We start from the raw sequence: 22690 nt of genomic DNA, 5'->3' as shown, positions 1-22690 counted from the left end.
AATAAATACGACCGAGTTATTGCGTTCAACTCCCACAATCTAACTTACAGTGAAGTGATTTATGGAGAGTAGGCATGTTGTTCCTGAGCTCCCATTCTAAAATCACTTTGTTTATGCACCGACGTAAATTGTATGGAAAGAGCTAGACAAGCGTGATAATTCGATATCATTTCGTTCTCCCAGTTTCCTATTACTTTAAGCTGACCTAAAGTTTTCTTAAAATTTTATATTTTTTTTTAAATTCCAACTTTCGACAATAAAGGTATTTTATTTTGTACAAACTTTTTTGGGTGGTTAACATTTTTATAATAATTTCATTTATAGAAGAGAAAACGAATCCGACACACAATAAAAATCCATTGTAATTTTCTAGCAAAGAACAAAGAAGATTCAATATTAAACTTTTTAATTTTATCTGAAAGAAATTTAATGGAAGAATTTTTTTGGATTAGAAAACTGAATTCTAAAAAATTTTTATTTTTAGATAAAATTTTATACATAGGCGAAAATAGAAGTACACAAGTGTATAGAAAGAATTCAAGTTTTACATCACGTTCCTATTTAATTTCAAATATATTTTTACGATATCAAGCTTATAATATGTAATAGGTTCTTTTATAGATGCATTAAATCACATATGTTGTAAAAACTTTTTACAACATTCATTCATTATTGTACTTGAACATAAAGTTAATTAAAAGAGTTTCAATTTAATTAAATTCTTAAGCTATAATGAAATTTTCTGCATTGTATCACAACGATTGTATCGTTTATATCGATTTTACTTTTTAAATAAATCATTAAAGTTATCCATTTGTAAAAGATAAACTAAATTATATTAAATTCTTAACAAAAAGGTATATGTAAGGATAAAGGATATATTTTTTGTCTTACCTGTAAATATTGTATTAAACCATCAAATTGCGCCTCACGTTTATTACGTGTTATAATACGATTTTTAAATAAATTCGATTTTATGATTTTATAACGTACATGATCAAATTCAGAACTTTCTATATTCTGAGCTTTGACTAGAGTTGCTTGTTTTTCACCATTTAATTCAACAACTTGTATTGTTGGTTTAACAAAATCATCATCATTTATTGATGTTGGAATTGCTGTTTTCTTTGCTGCTGCTGATGATGATGATACTGATGACAATGATGTTGTTTGAATTCGTTTCTCTTTTGTATTCAAATTGAATTCATTTTTTTTTGTATTATCAACAAAATTTGAATTATGTTGTAGATCTTGTGTTAAATTGAATTCTTTTGATTTTATATCGTTATTTTTATTCTTATTATTATCAATATAAATATTTTCATGTGATGAAGGAGTCATTATTTCAGTTGTTGTTGCTGTTATTGTTGCTTTTATATCATTTCCATTATTATTTTTATCATTTTCATCATTTGATGTCGTTGCTGTTGCTGGATTGTTTTGTATTAACTTGGACCAGTAACCTCTGACTGAATCAACTTTATTTAAAAATTCTTTTTCAATTATTTTATTATTATCATCAGATTGAATCTTTTTATTCTCTATAATTTTTGAATTTGCTCCCATTGTAGTTATAAATGAGGAAGATGTAGAAGATGAAAAATTTACAGAATCATTTGATTTTGTAATATTTGTATTTGTAGTAGATTTAATATTATTACTACCACCACTACTACTACTACTACTACTGCTACTAATATTATTATTGCCACAAACCGTATCTGCTCCTATTGTCAAAATGTCATTATCACTTATCGTATAATTTCTTGTATATTGTTCTTGCTGTTGTTGTTTTTGAATATTATTTGAATTTGTATTATGTTGACATTGTTGTTGATTATATTGAGGTGATTGTTTTTTTGTTGAAGAATCTATAACATGAAGTATTTGCGGACGTGACATTATGTCGTTTTGAACTTTTCTTAAATTTTTCTTCCTTTGAAGGATATAATTATCGCATAAATTTTCTTCTTTATTTTGATTATCTTGCTGATGTTGATACTGATGAAATTGATTATGATGATAATGTTGTTGATGTTGATTATAATGTTGTTGATGATGACGACGATGATGATGATAACGATTTGTAATAAAAGATGTGCTACTGTTATTATTATTATTATTATTACTGTTATTATAATTATTATCGATTGTTGATGACAGTATTTTAATAGGTCGAGCTTTAAAAATTTTTGTATCTTTATAAGTGGTACTATTGCAATCACGTGATAAAGAACGATTTATATTTGTTAATTTTATAATTTTCTTTGGTTTTAAATTTGAAATTTTTATTGTTGTCGTTGTATCAGATTGAATATCTTTTGTTGGTGTTATTGTAATTGATGATGATTGTGTTATTAATGATGATTCACTTTTCGATAAATTTTTATTTAATTCATTAAAATGTTGAATTTCATTAAAATGATATTTTGATTTGGGTTTAATGATTTTCAAATTCTCTTTTAATAATTGAATTTCTTCTTTGTTTATAGTTTCTTTAGGATTATTTTCTAATTTAAAATCAGTGATATCAAGTGTTCTTTCATTTATTGAATTACCCTCATTTACATATAAACTTTCAATGGAATCTTCTTCAATAATATTATTTTGGGTATCAGTAACAACAATACGAAATTGTCCTGGGAAATTATTTGTTTTTTCATTAATATGAAAATCTGGTTTTTTATCATTTAAATTTCTAGATATTTTAATATTTGAATCTTCTTGTGATAGATTTTTATTATTTTTAATTAATTCCCTATTTGATCCTTTAAAATCTATTTCATTTATCGTTTTATTTAATGTAGTCGAATCTTGTATTTCAATGCAAGGTATTTCACGTGGATTTTCAATACTATCACAAAATGAAAAATTTTCTCCTACAACAATATCATTTTGTAATATGCTATCTAATTCTTTTAAAATTTTTTCTTCTCCATCATCTAAATAACAATATTGATTTTCATTATCATCATTCGATTCCAAACCATATGATGATATTGGAAATGGTAATTTTGAAGATGACGATAACTTTTTTAATTTAAGTGGTGGTGGAGATGAAGTTGGTAATGGTGGTGGGGGTGGTGGAGGTGGTGGTGGTGGTGGTGGCGGTGGCGGAGGCGGCGGTGGTGGAGGTGGTGGTGGTATTAGTGATGCTACAATTTCTGGTGGATTATATTCACGTTGTCTGGCTCTTTTATGTGCTTGTCCAAAACGTTTTATTGAATCATAAATAACTGAATTTTTATCTTGATTATCTTCTGTATTACTATTATAATCTTTATAGAAATTATTAATTAAACTTCCTCCTCTCCAACCCTGTTTTTGAATTTGATTAAGTTTCTCTTGACTTAAACTTAAATTGTATGATGAACGAAGTTTAGCATCAATTGATTCTGATACTTTAAGGCTACGTCCAATATTAATATCTGGTAAACTATAATATTGATTATCAATTAAATTTGGGCGAAATGAAATATTTGGACAGATTTCGTTCGAATGTAATAGCTGTGATGTTGAAATATATGTTAAATGTTCTAATGTTCCGCGTTTTGATGTTGTAGCATAATCTGAGAGACGTTTTAATTTCTTTTCGACTGCTGTTATTGTTCTTGAATTTATTGTTTGATTTTGATTACTTTTAACTGATGGTGAATTGCTAAAAGTATAGAAAAATTAAAAAAAATTTAATAAAACTTAAAAATTGAATTTATTTTTTTAGAACTAAGAAATGAATACCTTGATTTTTTCTCTAAACTTGTAAAATGTTTATTTTCCTCAGTTGGTAATTTTTCTGTTGACTTCCACCTAATTAAGGTATTTTCCAAATTTTCAATTTGATTTGTTTGGTATTCTTTTTCTTGTTCCTGTTCTTCTTTATCTTGTTTCTTTATTGTTGTATTTTCGACTATTAATATCCTTGATGCTTCCTCAGAAATATCTTTTATTTCAACTATTGAATTTCCTAAACTTTCTTCTTTTATATTGTTCTCGGAGCAACTATCTTCTGATGATAAATATACTGAATCATATGCTATAACCGGTTTGCTGTTATTATTTTTTTGGTCGTCCTTTTTTGTATCCTTTAAATTTTTTACGGTTATAGAACTTTTTGTTAGTGTACTACCGCTATCACTATTTACGTTATTATCTGATAAATTTATTTGTTCTTCTTTTTGCAAATTCTTATTGTTATCGTTATCCTTTACTAGTTTCGTTGATGTTGTTGTATTTGTTATATTATGATTTTTTTTATTATGATTTGAAACTTGAATTTGTGCAGAAAATTTCCCGTGAGATTCAATTATATCTGTTTCTGATTTAATATCCTTTTGTTTTATATCAGAATTTGTTAGTGTTTGATGTTCCTGTTCTTTATGATTTAGAGATTTATGTTCTTCAACTAAATTTCTATTATCGATTTTTGGTATTTCATCAGTAAATGATGTATTACTATCTGTTTGATCATCCGAATTACTTGTAGTTGTTGTTTCAGGTAAATTACTACTACTTTGGCAATTATCTTGCTGTTGATTTTGTTGTATTTGTAATTCAAGTAAATGAAATTTACTTCCCTGTAATGTTGTTTCTTTCGATTTGAATCGTTTTTTTGAATAAGTTTTTGAATTTGACGATGAAATATGATGATGTTGCTTTAAATGATGTTGATGATAAGAATTATTTGTTGTAGAACTTCTTGATGATTTACTTTTCGTATATGTTGAATTAGTATTTGTATTCGATGAATCTATAATTGTAAAATAAATAAATTGCTTAATATTATTTAAATGATTGACAAATAATACAAATTGAAAAAAAATAAATTCTAAATACATATTTATTTCGAAAAATTAGTTTGGGCTGCTGAGGAATAGATAAATTTACGAATTGTTGAAATTTCGTAAGTTTTAACCTTCTTTTAACTTGATTTACTTCAGTATATTGGAAAAATAGCAGGAGAATCAAGATTGAAATTTCATTGAAACACAAATTTTTGTTATTTTCGAAATAATTGTTCCTAATTAGTAAAATACATGAGGGAATTTACAGATTTTCAGAGATCTAAGTCTAATTCTCGCATTGCTCTTTAAAAGTTTAACAAATTTCTTTTCTTCTCTAATCCAACGATTTACTCATTTCAACGAACTGGAAGCTTCATTCTTTCATTTTACGCTCTCTTATCGATGAAATTTTTCTCTTTTTTTGAATTTATCGGAAAAATAATGTGATTTGAATTACTATAAAATTTACAAACCTTAATCTGTATAAAACAAAATATGCTCCGTAGTATATGCAATTCATTAAATTTCTCAAATTAAAGCAAAACTGAACTCATTTATCAAATTTCGAAATTTTAATAAAAATTCATACAAGGTGTAATTTTTTTTAATTTACATGGTCGTTAAGTGGCACTATTGAAACTTTGAAAAGCTTTACTACATCAAAACAATTACTGCTTCATTTCAAAATGAATTTGAATAATAAAAGGGTTTTTATTTATAGAGTAGATCCACTGTAATTAAATATGCAAATTAATCATAAACCTTATCTCCTTTTCACGTGATTAAAATTTTATTGAATTTTTAAAACTGTTCTATTGCAAGTACAAATTTTGTAATAACAAAAGTTTATTATTAAAATAATTTTTTATGGAAATTTATTTTTTTAATTATATAGTTACATAACATATAGAAGATGTGCGTGTGTTCAAAATGTGAATAGAATATTAATAATTTTTTATTTGTGACTACCTATAATTTTATTTAAATTTAAGTACAACGAAAATTTTCAAATTATATGCAAATATAAACTTTTTAACTGCAAATTGATTTTTAAAATAAATTAAAATTAATATTTAGTGATAGCGTTTTAGAAAACGTGATCGTGTTTAAGTTTTGAATATTCATTCGACTATGAAATTATTTATTAAATTTTGATATTACTAAAATAAAAAACTGAAGAAATTTATTAATAAACTTTTTCCGAAACTATTTTTAGATTTGAATGAATCTTTTAGAAACTACTACGAAAAATGTTTCCGTAAAAATTCGTTACGCTTTTATTAAGTAAACAAATTTAAAATTATGATTTATTCAATCTTTGATCTAAACTTTTTTTACGACACCCGAAATAGTTGTTCGGAAATTACCTAAAATCCAAAATTCCCAAAGTTACAACTGTTTTAGTATAACAATTTAAAAATTTTTGAGATTTAAGAAACTTTTTCGACCTATTTGCTAAAATTAAGACGAACAAAATTAATTTGCTAAAATCTGACCTAACCTTATCAAAAAACGGTTTGGCATTTGCATTCTGTTCCCATATTATTTCAAATTAATCAAAAGTGAATCAAGTATAGAAGTTTTAAATTTATGGAATAACTGTTTTGCAAATTTTAACAGAATGTAATAGATTAAACTATGGAAAACTCGTTACAGTTCTGATTATACCCATTAATAGTTTTGTAATTAAACTCATGATTATTTTCAAAATCAATATGTTTTCAAGAGTGATTTTTCCGTCAAATTGAAGTTTATCTTAACTCAGTTAAAACATAAATTAAGTGTCTACTGTACGAAACCGTGCTAAGTTATTTTTTAAAACTGAATTTCTTAATTATTCTGTATTTTGAAATCAGATCCCATTTCGCAGAAATATGTATAAAATTCGATTTTTTTTTAATTTGGCACTGTATAAGTATTTGAGATTCGATTCATATGCTAATAAAATTGAAAGGAGTAAGCGCTGTACTGTAATAATGATTTATTGCAAGTTAATCCAAAGTTAATATTGTTATTGAACTTAAGCAACTTGTTAATTAATCCGATTCTTAACTTATTCAATTCTTGCAATTTATTCAATATTCAAATTCATATTAAAATTGTACATTCAATTTTGTAGTTACATTCTATTTGATAAATTAGTATTAGTTCAGTTTACATAACCCAATTATAACCCTCTAATTAATATGGGGTCATTTTATACAATTGCTAATTAAAATCGCTAAGAATGCTTTAAGTATTAAGCCTTATACTATTTGAGTATAAAATAAAAAAAAATATTTTAAGTTTTACTGAGCAATACTTTGATAAAAAGTACAGCCGTTTCAATAACTTTCACATGCACAGGTGCTAATAGCCTATTTTCAGTGTTCTTTATTGTTAAACACTCTAAACTTCCTTTAGAAAAATTACGGTTCTCCCTTTATAGTACTAACAAATTGTTTTCATTCTTATGAACTAATTAAAATTTCATGTCGAATTCTAAGTTAATTTATGATCAACAACTCTCAATTAGTTCGTTCCAACCGATAACTTAAAATTTCTTGCAAATAAGAAAAAACGAAATCTCATCGAACTTGCCAGGTTTCAGAAATTATTCTAGTTTTTTCTTGAAACATTATTAATGGCATTTTATTTCATTCATACGTCATAATAGTATGAGTTGTCATGAGAGTACTTGTAATTGTATGAGAAATTGTCATACCACACACCATAACCCACCACATCACATTACTCAAACCTGTAATTTAATTAGTCAGGATTAAACACGCCTTCATTAATATCGGTAAGGCGACTTTGGTGCCATAAAATATCTAATTCCGAATTTTGACGATAATTTTTACAAATAATATTGAGATTTTACTGTACATCAAATCTTTTGACTAGAATTGTATAAAAAAATTCTGCTCTTTTCTTATAATATACTCGTAAAGCTAAAAATATTTTTTAGTACATTTATATTAATTATCTTAATTAGCATTAATGTTAAAAAATATATATAAATATTAAACATACATACATACATACATATATGTATAAATATATTTTGCATATAAATCAAAATTAATTTTATTTAATTTTTTTTTTTGTTACAGGTACGATTTCAAACTACCTAATTACCGGTAAAAATTTTTTCAATTTATCAAAAATAATTTTAAATATTAAATGAACTTGTAGAAAAAAAAATACAAAATTATACAATTGAATGAGCGCTTACCTGTTCCTGCAGTTAATTGATTTGTTGAACCATCAATAATATTATTATCAAGGGAATTTTTAATTATTTCAATATTTTTCTTATTGTTGTTATTATTATTATTATTACAATTGTCTTTATTATTATTATTACTATTGTTATTACAATCAACAATAATATTATTATAATTATTATTGTTATTATTATCACTTTTACTTTTATTATTATTATTTTCGTTATTACAATTAACTGTTGTAACACAACCGGTATTTTGATGTAAAGAATTTTCAAAATAATCAGAATTTAAACTTTCTAAATCACTTTTATCGTTCGGCCACAATGATGGTGAATTTTTAACTGAAGACGATGAATCAAGACATTTTAAATTTGTGTAGTAATCATCTGATTCTCTTGTTGTTTGTGTTGTTGTTGTACTAGTAATTGTTGTAGCTTCTGATTGTGATGTTTCAATACCACTTCCGGCGCTATCTGTTGTTGTTGCTGCTGTTGTTATTTCTGTTGTTGTTGTCGCTGCTGTTTTTCCAGTAGCAATAGTTAATTCAATTTTATCACGACAATTACGATGATGATGATTTTTTTGATGATGATGATTATGTCGCGAATGTTGTTTATTTTGTTGTTTTTGTTGATCTTGTAGTTGTTGTTGATAATAATTATAGTGTTGTAGATGTGATCTATAATAATAAAGAGAATGAAACAAAAAAAATAAATAAATTAAAAAGCTTAAGAAACCTTAACAATGTTGATAAGAAAAAGATAATAAAGCAATATTTGCGTTTGTTATAGTTGTTACTTTTATGATCGTTACTTTTAAAAATATATAACTAAAAATATATGTACATAAGTACGTTTTTGTTTTAATAATAGGGTAGGGATAAAATTATTTCATATTTTTTTTATAATTCAAAATAAGTAAATGGGAAAGCTTTTTTATTCAATGTGAATTTTTAAAACTTTAAAACAAAAAATAAATCTAATGTGGTAACGCTGAAAACCGATTTATGAATAAAAAAAAAAATTTTTTTATTGTCGATTTTTAAAAAATATGCATGAAAAATAAAAATGATTTAAACACGATTTCGTAATTTATAATTTTAACAATGAAAGAAAATAAGAACTAAACGAACTTTTGAGTACGTAAAGTTAGAGCTGTGCAACTCAGTTAGTTTTTTGTTAATTTTATGTTTGAATGTTAATGCGATGATGAGTATTTGACAAGCGCAATTTAAGTGCAAAATAATTTTATTTTGTTCTCATAGGAAGTCGTCGAATATCTTTTTTTTTTTGTTTTTTCATTTCAATCTATTGAAGTAGCGATTATAATTTTGTAACATAAATTTTGCGTAATATTGTAGGTATTTATATACAATATCTAATCAAACAATTCTATGATTTTATAAAATTATATTTAGTAAGGTTGTTGAATCAATTTGATACTTATAAATTTTCATTAAATATTTACCCATTTTTCTGTAATCATATAGATTGTCGCATACTCCCGAGATAAGAACAGTCTTACTAGGTATACGTATAAAACACAAGTAGGGGTGTGAATTTTGGTATTACAAAAATTTTCGAATATTTTAAATGGAGTTATGGAAATAATTTTCTCAGTAGCAAAATTGTCGAGAATCTTTTCGCAACCAAAAACAGTTGAAAATTTTTCTATTTTATACGAATTTTGAGTGCCATTTATATTAATTGGGCCCTCCCCCAAAGTAGAAGGGAAATATTAGGGAACAACGTGTTTACTCTGGCGGAGTTGCGGTCTGGCGAAAATTCAAAGTTACTCGAATTCATATTCTTAACTTACATGATAAATTTATGGCAACTGCAGTAAGTATTATGAGCATATAATTGTTTTGAACGAATTTCAATTCCACAAAAATTTGAAAAACTCACAACTTTTCGATTCATCTTCGTATATTATATGTAAGTATATAGATAATATTAAAAATTACAAAAATCATCTTAACCTTGATTATCTTCAAATTAATGTTGTTAACATATACAAAAAAACAACATTCATACATACATTCTAATAATATTTTCAATTACTTTATTCATTAAAGTTTATTTTCATGTTATTAAAATTAAGAGGAAGAACTAATTTTAATTTTTCTTATTTTTTTTTCCATAATCCCATCAACGAAAATTCATAATCATTTTATATAAATCTATGCATACAAAATATTTATAATTTTCTTTTGAAATAGATTTCCTCTATAAATCTTCTATCTAAAATACAAAATCTATCTTTAATATTATTCTCTATTGAGTTCTGTAATTTGTGTATAGATCTTTTAGAATTTTACGCTTGAAAAGTTCTCGTATAACTATATTGAAACTATGAGGAAAAATAAAATTAAATTAAAGGTCTAAAAAATAAATTTTATCATTTTATTTTTTGTATTTTTAAGGTTATGTGTCATAGCATGCAATTTAACATTGCAATTAATTTAAATTAAATGTTTTAAAATGTTGTGTATGTCTAGCGTGTGTGTCTTATCTGAAATTGTGTACGAATCTTTGTGATAATTTCAAATTTCTGTAATAATTGTTATTGAGTTGAAAATAAATTATTACTTGATGTAAAATAATATTGCAAATTACTTAATATTATTATAATTTGTACTGTTAATAAAAAAAAATATTAAAATAATTTTATATAATAGTGGGACACTATGAGATATTATAATTTAAAAATAGAATTAAATCGTCTCGAATTATTATTAGGATTTTTTAGAATTTTGTTCTTGTGTTTAGTGTGTTCTCCCAAGGAAATTGAAATAATTATTATTATTGAGGATTCCCAGAATTGTTCTAGAAGTAAATTTTAATTGCTAGTCATATTTTAATTAAAAATTTCATAGTATGAATTATACTAACATTAAATAATAATTATATTTATTTTATAAATTGGTTTTTCACAAATTAATAAGTAAAAATAATGAATTTTCACTATAGGTAATTAAAATTTTAATTACTATTCTTCTTAATTTACTGCTTCTACATTTTGTTTGAATAATTAACACCTACTTCATTTTCATTTAGATTTGAAAATATTGAAATTATTTAAAGATGTCGTATTGTTCACAACCTTATATACTCTGTTTTATCTCAACGTAATTTTTTATAAAATCACCTCCATAGATAATAATCTAGCGCAGGATTTATAATGTTCTTCATTTTGTTTCATTCCTTTTTCGTATAAAAAAATAATTATTTCAATGAATAATTTTTTAACCAATAAAAATATCGATGACAATATCGAGGATATACAGGATACTTCGCATAAGGTGGCAAATAATTTCAGTACAAAAATGTAAGGGTTGAGGGGGTGGGCAGATATACCTGTTTTCGAACTACAACCTGTTGGAAAATTTTTCCTGTATATAAATAAATTCTTAAAACTTCGAAATTACGCGACATAAAGTAACCATCGGGATCTAGTTTCACAGGCGATTGATTACACGTTATTCCTAGTCTTACGATCAATTTGATTTGAGTCATAGTTTTTGAGAAAAAGCAAGTCAAAGTAAAAATTTTTGTTTTTTGGCTAGAAATTTATCAAAGAATCATCTCTAAATTTATTTGCCTTATCCAGAATAACCTGTAATATATATGTAAGTATATTAATTCAAATTCATTCTGCTTTCATACAACGTTCATACCTTGAATATAAAATTCGAATTTTTTAAATTCAATACTTAAAAAATTATAAAATGCATTATAAGAAATAAGTGTACCAAAAAACCATTTATTAATTATGTTCTCTATTATTAAAAACATAAAAGCGCACTATTCTGACAACATTTTGCCCACTTCATTAATGCGTGTACTAATCACTATTATATGAGTTGAAAGAAAATCTAATTTTTTTTTTTTTTTTGTTATTTATTTGTTTTTTCTTTTTTTTTTTTGTTTAATAAATCCTTGAAATGTGCATTGAACAAATAAATTGAAAATTTTCCTTTTAATTGATTTTTGCTTTCCATTATTTTTGAATTAGTATTCATAGAAAATAGAAAAAAAAAACCTTTTTAATACTAAAAACCATAATTATGTATATAGATGTTGTGAAGGAATAAATAATTATTGTTATGCCAGTTTTTGTCACCACATTAATTAAAAATACATCAGAAAATGCAAAGAGAACATCTAATGTTTTTTGATTATGTCATAGAATGCAATACTCGTACATTTCTAATTTTAAAAAAATAAAATACTGATTTTAAAATGAATGAGTGGGTAAAAAATGTGTAATTTTTTTTCCCAACACATTTTTATAATATCGAACGAAAAATTATTAGAATTGAACGCATTAAGTGAATTTATTTGTTGTTGTGTGTATATAGTTTTGCATTTATTCATCGAAATGAAAATATCAATACTTTTTCAAATATAAAGTAGACCGCACAATTTGTGCCCATATAATAGAGACTAGAGGGCTGTTTGTTCCGTGTAATACAATAGATTCTTATGGTGTGTTATTTTATTTTGTGATTCGCGATCCAGTTACGTTAGCACTATTCCTAAGTCCCCGACGAATCTCAGTATTACGTCCACCAAAAAACGTGAGACCTCCTAAAGGGTTACAAGCCCGCTGCCACCCCCCCCCCCCTCCCCCCCCGTAGTGCTTGAGCCTTAACAAAAGCCTCACACTCGTAAAGCTGATGCTCCGCTGTCTCGTTCTGTTCTAAATTTACTCCACAGACGACTTACACCACTTCCAAACTTGCCCATTCTTTTCAGATGAATCATGGATGAATAGCCCCCTCACCTGCTTCCTGAGAAGACCCCACAAATTTTTTGGAATGCGATATTCTTGGACAACGACTCTACTAGTCAATCTTACTCCAAATAAACTTAATGGAATTCAATTTTTTATCATATCTTGTGGCTTATATCCACGAAATAATTATTTCTTTATTTAAATTAATTGATCATAATGATACATCATTGTTCATCATCGAATTCTTAGCTATTTTCATTATTTTTGTTACAGCTAAATTAGATACAGTTAGAGTCACGTTCGTTTAGTTTTCAGAGATAGTTTCTAATAATAATTGCTACAATATTATTTAAATTATGTGTGTAGTTTTTGCAAAATAGTTCGAGTACCTATAATTTCGAGTTATATAATTTCAAAGAAAATTTGGACATGTCTCCAAAATATTTACGCTACAGTATAGTTTAAATTTAATATGAGCTATGTATATTCATAGTACACAAGACCTCTATTTGTATTAATCTATTAGGCAACTCTTAGAAACAATTTATATCGCGTTGAAATGGCAGAGTTTGGACGAACACTGTCATACCTTTTATCGTTTTTATTTTTCCAAAAATTTTCGACCTTCGTTTAAATAGAAGTCAAAATAATTTCTTAGTATTTTATTTCGTAAATAAATTTTTTTGTTTTTGTAAATTTCCTTAGGCATACGAAATCTATTGATTTTTTCTATTACAGAATCTTCAATTTATTTCACTTCAAATAAACTTTATATATGCATAAGTATTTTATAAACTTTTCGACGAAATATTGATGCACAAGAATTATAAATTTTTTCTTGAAATTAAATTTATTTCAATGTGCCATACAAAAATTATTCCTTTACTTATACAAATTTAAAAAGTCGAATTCTTTCCTATTTGACTTTAACAGGGAAAATTTTTCTTCATTTCTTATAATTGAATAATTCAATTCGAAGGAAAAGAAAATACTTTAAAATGTTAAAATGAATTTTTTTTTTTGCTGAAAGGTACTATTGAATATTCATGCATACATTCGAAATATTAAGACATTGTAATACATTTTAGAAAGAAAAAAATATTTTTACATTGTACTTACGTAAAATGTGAAATATAAATAAGAACATATACTAATAAATATATAATGTATGTATATGTACATGTTATACATACTTATGTTCGGCTTGGCATATATACAACACATAGCTGCTCACATCAAGAATATCTATAAAACTTTTTTCAAAACTTACCTATCACGAAAATTTTTAGTAGCTAATTTTGCTCTTGGAATTAATTGGGATCTTCTTGAATTTGGATTCAATGATGTTATTTGTAAATCATTAAAATTTTCTTCACGAATCACAGCTAAACTTCGAGTACGCCTCAAGCTGCAGGATTCATTGCCAAAATCAAATTTATTAAAATATAATGAATTTTGTGAGGTAAAATTTTCATCTGAAATTCAAAATGAATTTTTATATATAATCTAATTTTCATATATCTATTTTATTAATGTACATGTATTTGTATATTAGGAAATGAAATTGAATTAAGAAATTCTAATGAATACACAAAATGTAGAAAATTCTCAAAATTAAAAATATATTTTTTTATTTCTCGCTTCTACTTACCATCACAAGAATTATTTAAATTATTTTCATATTCAATTTCATCATCTTCATCATCATAATCTTTTTCTGGTTCAATTTTATGATAATATTCATGAAAATCGAAATTATTTGATGAATCTAATGAACGACTTGGTCTCAAATGATAATGTTGCGGATGTAAATGATTTTTTGATGATGTTCTTGTTACTGTTGATGATGTTGTTGCTAAATCAAGATGTGATATTGATTTTTGACGCCAACCGGATCCTCTGTCAGGTCCTTTTCGATTATAAATTGAATTATGATCGATTCTAACACGATCCACGTGATTATAACTGTACTCACCCGATCTGAAATATAATAAAATTTAATTTACAATTAAAATTTCATATAATTTGTTATAAACATTAAAAATATTTATCGCAATTGTGCAGAAATTGTCAAGTTTCTTTAAATTTATGTAGTTTAGATGCCGATTTTACATTTGTTACCATACTTACGGAAATAATCGATAGAATTCCCTGAAATTTAATATTTAAGTTCTCATACCGAAACAAACTGGCACAAAGCGAAACTCTACTAAGAACTAAATTTATAATTTTCTAGTTATGTATACTAAAAAATTACTAACGTCCTCAAAATAGGAAAGAAGTGTTTAAAAGGCATTTTCATAAATTAAGCAACCCTTTCGCTAAAGTAAATAATATACAATGCGGCCGGTTACGTACTGACGACATCTTTAACAATATTTATTCTTATATTTATGTTATTGCAAAATTTTGCAATATTTTTCATAAAAACTAAGGAAATACATATAGAATGTACAAATATTATGTATGTGATGAAGAGAAAGCATTTTACGTATCCTTACTGTTTATATTCAATTAAACAATCATCATACTTAATAATAATATAAGGGTATAAAATAGTCCTTAAATAATTTTAAACTTCCATGATATGAGCCTTCAGAAAATAATACGCACACACCTACAAATATGCATATTTCATATATTTAGATATGACCTTGTAAAGGAAAAATTAAAAAAATATTTTTAGAATTAATTTCATTCTTCCTTATAAGTAATTTATTTAATAACTCCATTGTGAATTACTAAAATAAATATCCTACACATACTATTAAAGTAAAATTTTGCAATTTGACTTTATATAGAGGAACTGGAAAATTTATTTAGAAATTTTTTTAATATACATACTTTTGTTTAGCAAAGAAAAAAGAGTTGGTAGCAAAATTTTAAAAATATAAATATGAAGCTTATTAAGGAACAAGTTTTTATTAACTTTTAATTTAATTAAAATTTAATAATTAAATCACCATAATTAATAAAAATCCTTTGTGTTTTTCAACATTTCAGTAATATTTTAATATTTTTCCATAATAAGTACAAAATTAAAGAAATACAAAAATAAATTTTGTTCATGCATTTTTAATTTCCTTTGAAAAACATGCGATGAAAGTGATGGAGAATTTCAGATAAAAATCTCCTTATTCCTAGTCTTATTGATGACACAATGCAGGCAATCATAACTTTTTCGTTATTGATTAACTTAATTTACTTAGGTTGTCCTAACTATGTGTCCTTTTAAAAAATTTCAGAAATTATACTTCAGAATGAAGTTTTGAGCACGAGTACATAATTCAAAGTACAAGTACGAAAAAGCACAACATATGATATTATTGGTTACTTATTTTTAGGATTAGGATTTCAAAAAGAAAAACATTATTGTATTTTAGAAAATAAAAGGAAGTTTACGAATCTTAGAAAATTTACAAATGCTACAGTGCTATCAATATTATCATTTAATTTTCAAGAATCCAAATTAATTTTTCATTTAATTTATAATTTTCAATAAATTAAACAGGTCATATATGAAAAATTTTTCAACCTTTTAAGAAAAAAAAAACAAAACTCTAAAAAACAAAATGAGAAAAAATTTCTAATTTACCATCACCATTTATTTTTTTAAAAAGGATTAAATTTATAACTTTTTAGTTTACGATAAACGACTATAAAAACCAAAAAACCTATAGTGTTTGATATTGGCCTGTAATATAAAATTACCGTAATTTGCTCCTTATTCTTCCCTCTTTAACTTTTTATACCCTGCACTTCGTGAAGGATATATTAACTTTGGTATGGAGTTTGTAACTACTTGAAGGAGTCATCTGCGGTATGGACATATATATATATTCTTGTTCAGTATAAAATTCTGCGTCGATTTAGACATGTCCGTCTGTCCGTCCGTCCGTCCGTCCGATCGCACGATAACTCAAAAACGAATAATGCAATCGACACCAAACTTTCACAAGTTTTCTCTTTTGCGCCAAGGAAGAGCCCTATTGTTATTGGACTAATTCGGACAACGGGTTCGGGTAGCTGCCATACAACTCAAAGAGTTTATTTTAAATATTTCAAAAACTAATAAAGCTATAAATATAAAATTTTGTATACATTTGTCCAATTATATTCTACACATGCTCTAAAAATTATAATGGGATAGCTGCACCGGTTCGGGTGGCTGCCATACAACTCCAACACCAAATTTTTTATATTCGGAAAAATAATAAAGTCAGATTCATGAAATTTGGCAGTCATGTGTCCAATTGTAGGTCAAATATATTTCTGAAGTTTTAGAGGAATTGCCTGACAGGTTCGGGTACCTGCCATACAACTCCAGAAGCTTATTTTAAATATTTGGAAAAATAATATAGTCAGATACATGAAACTTGACAGTTGTATGTCGAGTTATAGGTCAGATATATTTCTGAAGTTTTAGTGGAATTGTCTGACAGGTTCGGGTACCTGCCATACAACTCCAGAAGCTTATTTTAAATATTTGGAAAAATAATATAGTCAGATACATGAAACTTGACAGTTGTATGTCAAGTTATAGGTCAGATATATTTCTGAAGTTTTGGTGGAATTGCTTGACAGGTTCGAGTAGCTCCCATACAAGTCTAAAAGCTTATTTTAAATATTTGGAAAAATAATAAAGTCAGATTCATGAAACCTGGCAGTTGTGTGTCGAGTTATAAATCAGACATATCCGTGAAATCTCTATAAAATGGTTTCACAGGTTTGAGTAATTGCTATACAACAACGAAAGATGCAGGGTATAATTCAATCGGTTTATACCGACTGAAACGTTTTTACTTGTTTATTTGTTCTTTGTGTCTTCCGGTTTGATAAAAGATGCAATTATTTATATGGTAAAAACGAAAATGAGTATAAAATAGACTCAACACACATTTACGATAAATGAAAATTAAATTAAAAGAAAATCGAAAGAAAATTGTTTTTCTTGTATACGACAATTTTTTTGTATATTATCAGGCCCCGTTTATTCTTGACCAAATAAAATAGATCAAAAATAACCATTAAACTGTCACTTTAGCTAATCACATAACCATAAAATGTTCGGTAAAATTAATTTACTTTGTATATAATTGTATCTTTTGTATATAACTTGTATATATGCACATACGAGTATGTATGTAAATGTAGGCATGTTAGATCGTTCAAGAAGACGCACAAAAGAATTGAAAATTAACAATATATTGAAAAAATACAAAAAAAAAGAAGAAAAAAATATAAAAATTAATTTTCCTTATCATTTTTTCTTTGTCTAACATCGAATTATTTATTTGGAACAAACATAAACACACTACCATATACACATTTAGAAGTACATGTATAACGTATTGTATCTTTGAGCTAAGCAATGAAATTTATTTTGTTCAATTTCATAAGCAAGAGACGGGAACAAAAATCGGAATGAATGAAAATAAAGTTTTTGAATAAAGAAAAGAATGCAATAAAAAATCAATATAAAGAAAATTGACAGGTTCCATATTTGATCAGAATCATATAATAAGTTTAACATATTGAATAATAAAATACAAATTTATTAAGGGATTTAGTCTAGAAGTATGGTCTGTAATTGGTGTTTATGTCAAAAATATTATATCATAACAAAATCGACGACTTTTATAAAATATTGACGTGTCAAATATAGGAATGTGTTAAACATTGTAAATGTAAAATTGCAAAAGATTATTAAACGGTAAAATTATTAACTATTGAATATGATGTGCTAGGTATACATTTCGTACTGCATATATGAAGTACATATTATGTATCTGCCCTTTTTAAGGTGTCTTATAACACTCTATAGCCTTAAAGTATGAGTTGAAATTTCTAGAAAATTCGTCGAGCTGATATTAATTTTACACCACTAACTTCACAAATTTCCCCGTGAGTGTTTTACGAACGATAAAAAAATTAACACTGAATAAGAGAGCAGAAAACAGTACGAAGGTATAGAGGTTAAAGAATTTGAAAGTGTGAGAAAAAGATATAAGGAAGTAAATCAAAGAAATAGAGGAAGATGTTAAATTTACAACCAACTCGTCAGTTAAAAGTTTGTTATATCGCAGTTCTTTGTATATGGAAAGGAATTCTGTAATAAAATTACAAGATTAAACACTAATAATAATTCACCGAATTAATGAGACCTTTAATGGATTTTCACTGCTGAAAATTATTAATTAAAGTACAGTACAATCAAAGTATTTCCGGCAATTAGAAACAAATCCTTCCTTGTTTTTCCGAATTGTGTATATCTATAGGGTTATGTATAGGAGAAACAAATTTTCGTTAATTTTCGTCTTTATATTAATTATATAGGATACCTTTATATTTTAAGAAAATCGCAAGAATTCAAAATTACTATTAGAAATTTGAAATTCAATATTTCAATCTGAAATTAATAAAAGATAATTTTCATTCTTTCATTAATGGAAAAATTAAAAAAAAAAATTATTAAAAAATGAAAAAAAAACTCACGTACTTCTCTTTAGTTTTTAACAAATTTAAATAAACATTTTTTACCACAAAACTTTAATTCACAAAATCTTTAGTTCAAAATACGTGGCTGTTAACCTACAAGAAAAATACAACACTTTCACTCCCACACACAACAAACACACCATCCAATATTACTCGTTTTACACATAATTTTTAACATACCACTCACACACACTTATACTTCTAAAAGAAAATGAATAATGATAAAATGTTATCCCCTTGAAGCATCAATAAAAGAAAACATAAGAGAAAAATAAAAGAAAATATTTTTAATACAAACACATTCCATGTGGTGTTTGGATCAAGAACAAAATGAAAATAAAAGAATGAAAATAAGAAAAAAAAAATAAATGAAAAATGGGGAAATAAGACAGAAGTTTTTTTTTTTTTTTTTATCTGTAATGCAATAATAAAAAGGACGAATTAAAGTATAACAAAGGATTTTTTTTTTATTTATTTCTTTTTTTCTTCCATTTTCTTGTTATTATTATTTTCGCTTTTATATTTTAGGAATATACTAAAGTAAATGTTTATATACACGCCTAATTTTAATAACACGGTGAACAAAGCAAAATAAAGGTAATCAAAATCATAATAGGATTTATAAAATAATTTTTGGCATCTTAACAAAAAAAATACCGAAAATAAAGAAAAAGAATGAAAATAAAAAAAAAAACACACTCAGAATCAAAGTAATGACATTTCATATAAAAATATTGCATGTGCGTTACTTTGTGTGTTCGCGGCGTGTATAGTGTTTTTCTCAATGATATTTTTAGTGCTTTGTATTTTTTTTTTTTCATCTTTATATCGTAAATTTTATTGTACTAGGATTTTCTTTTAAATCTTTCTAAAAGACAATAAAATGAAAAAAAAAATTTAATTTTCTTTTTGATCCTAGAAAAACTATAACAATAAAAAAGAAGGAGTTTTTTTCTCGCTTCTTTCTTAATATTATATTCTACGATAAAACTATTATGAAATATGAAATATGTTCATATTTTTGGTTTCCTTTTACATTAAAATTTCTCATTTCATTGAAAAAAATAAATTAACAGGGATGAGAAAATTTTGATTCTTTCTTTTGTTTAAATAGTTTCGTTAAATTTCCGGAATGTTTAAGGCGATATATCTAATATCGTTTATACTATTATCAGAGAAATGATATTAAATACATGATTACTACATTATTGCTCTAAATCAATTAATAATTTAGATTAAAATTAAGTTGGTCTTAAATTAATTTTTGATGGTCCTAATGATCCTATTAAACAAGACAACAGATTCAAAGAAAAGTCAAAATGGCGAAATAATTTGGTAAAATTGAAAGAGAGCACCTTTATATAATTAATCCCTATAACAATTTTGTTATTAATAACGTAATTATTAAGGAACTATTAATGTAATAATGAATATAACATTTTAATTGACGCAATTTTGAGAAGACAAAAAAAAATTGTTAGTTCTTCGTTAACTAGAAATGAATTTCGTGACAAATGGCTCCTATGGTTAAATTGTCATGCTTTAACACTTAATTCTCACTTAAAAAAAATCTGCCAATAAAAAATAATTAATTACAAATTAGTTTTTGTAAAATTAAAATTATCTCAGTTGTTATTTTAAATTGGACAATGACAGCTCGCTCCTTTGGTTTTGTTTGAGTTAAACTTATATTTTTCAACAGCTCTAATTCCGTCCAAATAATTTTTATCTACTCTTCCAGATAAATACAAAATACTTAACGCAATATCACAAAATCAAAAGAAAAGATGTTGGAAGGTAATAAATCTATCTGCGAAATCAAAAATTTCGCGGTATTTTAGGTTATGTTGTACATTTTGTGGTGATTTTTACTTGTCAGTTAAATTTTTTTTTGGCTATGTTTTTTCCTTTTTCATATTTATTTTGTTATCTCCTTATTATATAAGATATAAACTCTATACATAATAAATATTCCATCGGTATATAATATGCACAGCTTATTTACTACAATTTTACGATTTCACATTCATCTAGTATGAAATAGAAGGCAAATAAAAAAAAAAAATTGGAAAAGATAAAATTTGTAAATTTTGTGGATTTTTTTTTTTCTTTCTCTATTTCTAATTTTTTATCAAAAGTAAAAATGTAAATAAAAAACGAATCTAAACGTAAATAGATAAACTGGGAGCGTGAGTTTTGTGAGGGAAGATTGCAGGGGAGTGGTAATAATTTTTTTCTCATTTTTTACAAAGATAATCAAAAATATTTAAAGTTAAATAAGGGAAGGCACCATAAATTTCAAAATCTACTACTTATACTTTATTAATTTTCTTCTTCTTCATGATTTAGTTTTGAAGAGAAAAATCCCAAAAATATTCATACAATAATTTATTTAATATTAAACATTAAGTATAATAAGACAAAAAATTTTGAATAGGTACTTTTTTCATTCGATAATAAGGCTACGAGAGAAATTGATGTTGTTATAAAGTTTCACGTCATTAGGTTTCTTGTATAACTGAAAATGGTAACAACATATTGGGTATACCATATTTGGTTTAAAGTATTTAAAAAAAACAAAAAAATTTATGATGTATTTTTGTAATCGTAATCGTATATGTATAAGTTTTGGGTAATAAATTAAGATTTATTATAGCAAAGTATTGAATATTTTTTTTTCAAAAGTAAGTATAAATTGAATAAATTTTTATAATAATGATTATGTAATGAAATTTATCAAAATATTGATGTGGTTGCCTATATAAAAACCCAATTAAATTAAAAATAATAAGCATTTTTATATTTGTTCATATTTTATGATTTTGTATAACAAAAAATGAAGTCTTAAATATGATGGACTCAATTTCTCATATAAATAAATTGTATACAGTTGAAATTTATGTAATAATTTAAAATGAAAATATTTATAATTAATATGTTGGCCATTAATTCGAGGATATTACTTAATGATATTATTATAAATAAATATAATATATATATATAACAGATTTTTAAATATCTCAAATGTATGTCTTGTATATTTGCCCCATCTGTAAAATTTTTTGCTAATTTCAAATAAAATTTTCCATAAATTTTTTTTAAATAATTAATATTGCAATGTTCGCTTATATATAGGTAGATAGAAATTCTGTAAGTATATCTTAAATTATAGAAGGTCTAATATCAATATCGTATACTATTTCTGGTATTCTTTTATAGGACTCTACTCCGTTACAAGTCGTTTCTATAAAACTTCTGAGAATGTAATTTTTTTGTAATTTATTAATATGTGCTAAAATCTTTTGGAAGTTTCTTATATTTTCCAACTGGAGAATCTGGAAAATTGTATGTTTAGTTTATAAGCAACCAGAGACTAAATAACAATGTTGCATATACCCATTATTATTTGTTCAATTTTTCTCCTAAATTTATGCAATGATATGTAATAATAAAATAATC

General features: G+C 25.2%; 1 protein-coding gene across 1 annotated transcript in view; it reads right to left on the bottom strand.

The window, feature by feature from the left end:
• Window positions 1–22690, bottom strand: part of LOC129614595 (probable serine/threonine-protein kinase DDB_G0282963) — an 86265-nt gene that overhangs the window by 7768 nt on the left and 55807 nt on the right. The window contains exons 2-6 of the mRNA XM_055529299.1: window positions 14385–14728; window positions 14004–14208; window positions 7999–8672; window positions 3739–4747; window positions 895–3658 (exon numbers count right to left, since the gene is read on the bottom strand). Of these exons, the coding sequence (XP_055385274.1) occupies window positions 895–3658; window positions 3739–4747; window positions 7999–8672; window positions 14004–14208; window positions 14385–14728 (4996 nt within the window). The remainder of the gene's footprint in view (window positions 1–894; window positions 3659–3738; window positions 4748–7998; window positions 8673–14003; window positions 14209–14384; window positions 14729–22690) is intronic.

The sequence above is a fragment of the Condylostylus longicornis genome, unplaced genomic scaffold (assembly GCF_029603195.1).
Source record: "Condylostylus longicornis isolate FDR11 unplaced genomic scaffold, ASM2960319v2 ptg000113l, whole genome shotgun sequence".
In the NCBI taxonomy this organism is placed as follows: Eukaryota; Metazoa; Arthropoda; class Insecta; order Diptera; family Dolichopodidae; genus Condylostylus; species Condylostylus longicornis.
The sequence above is the reverse complement of the archived record's forward strand: the minus strand, read 5'-3'. Positions and strand labels throughout refer to the sequence as shown.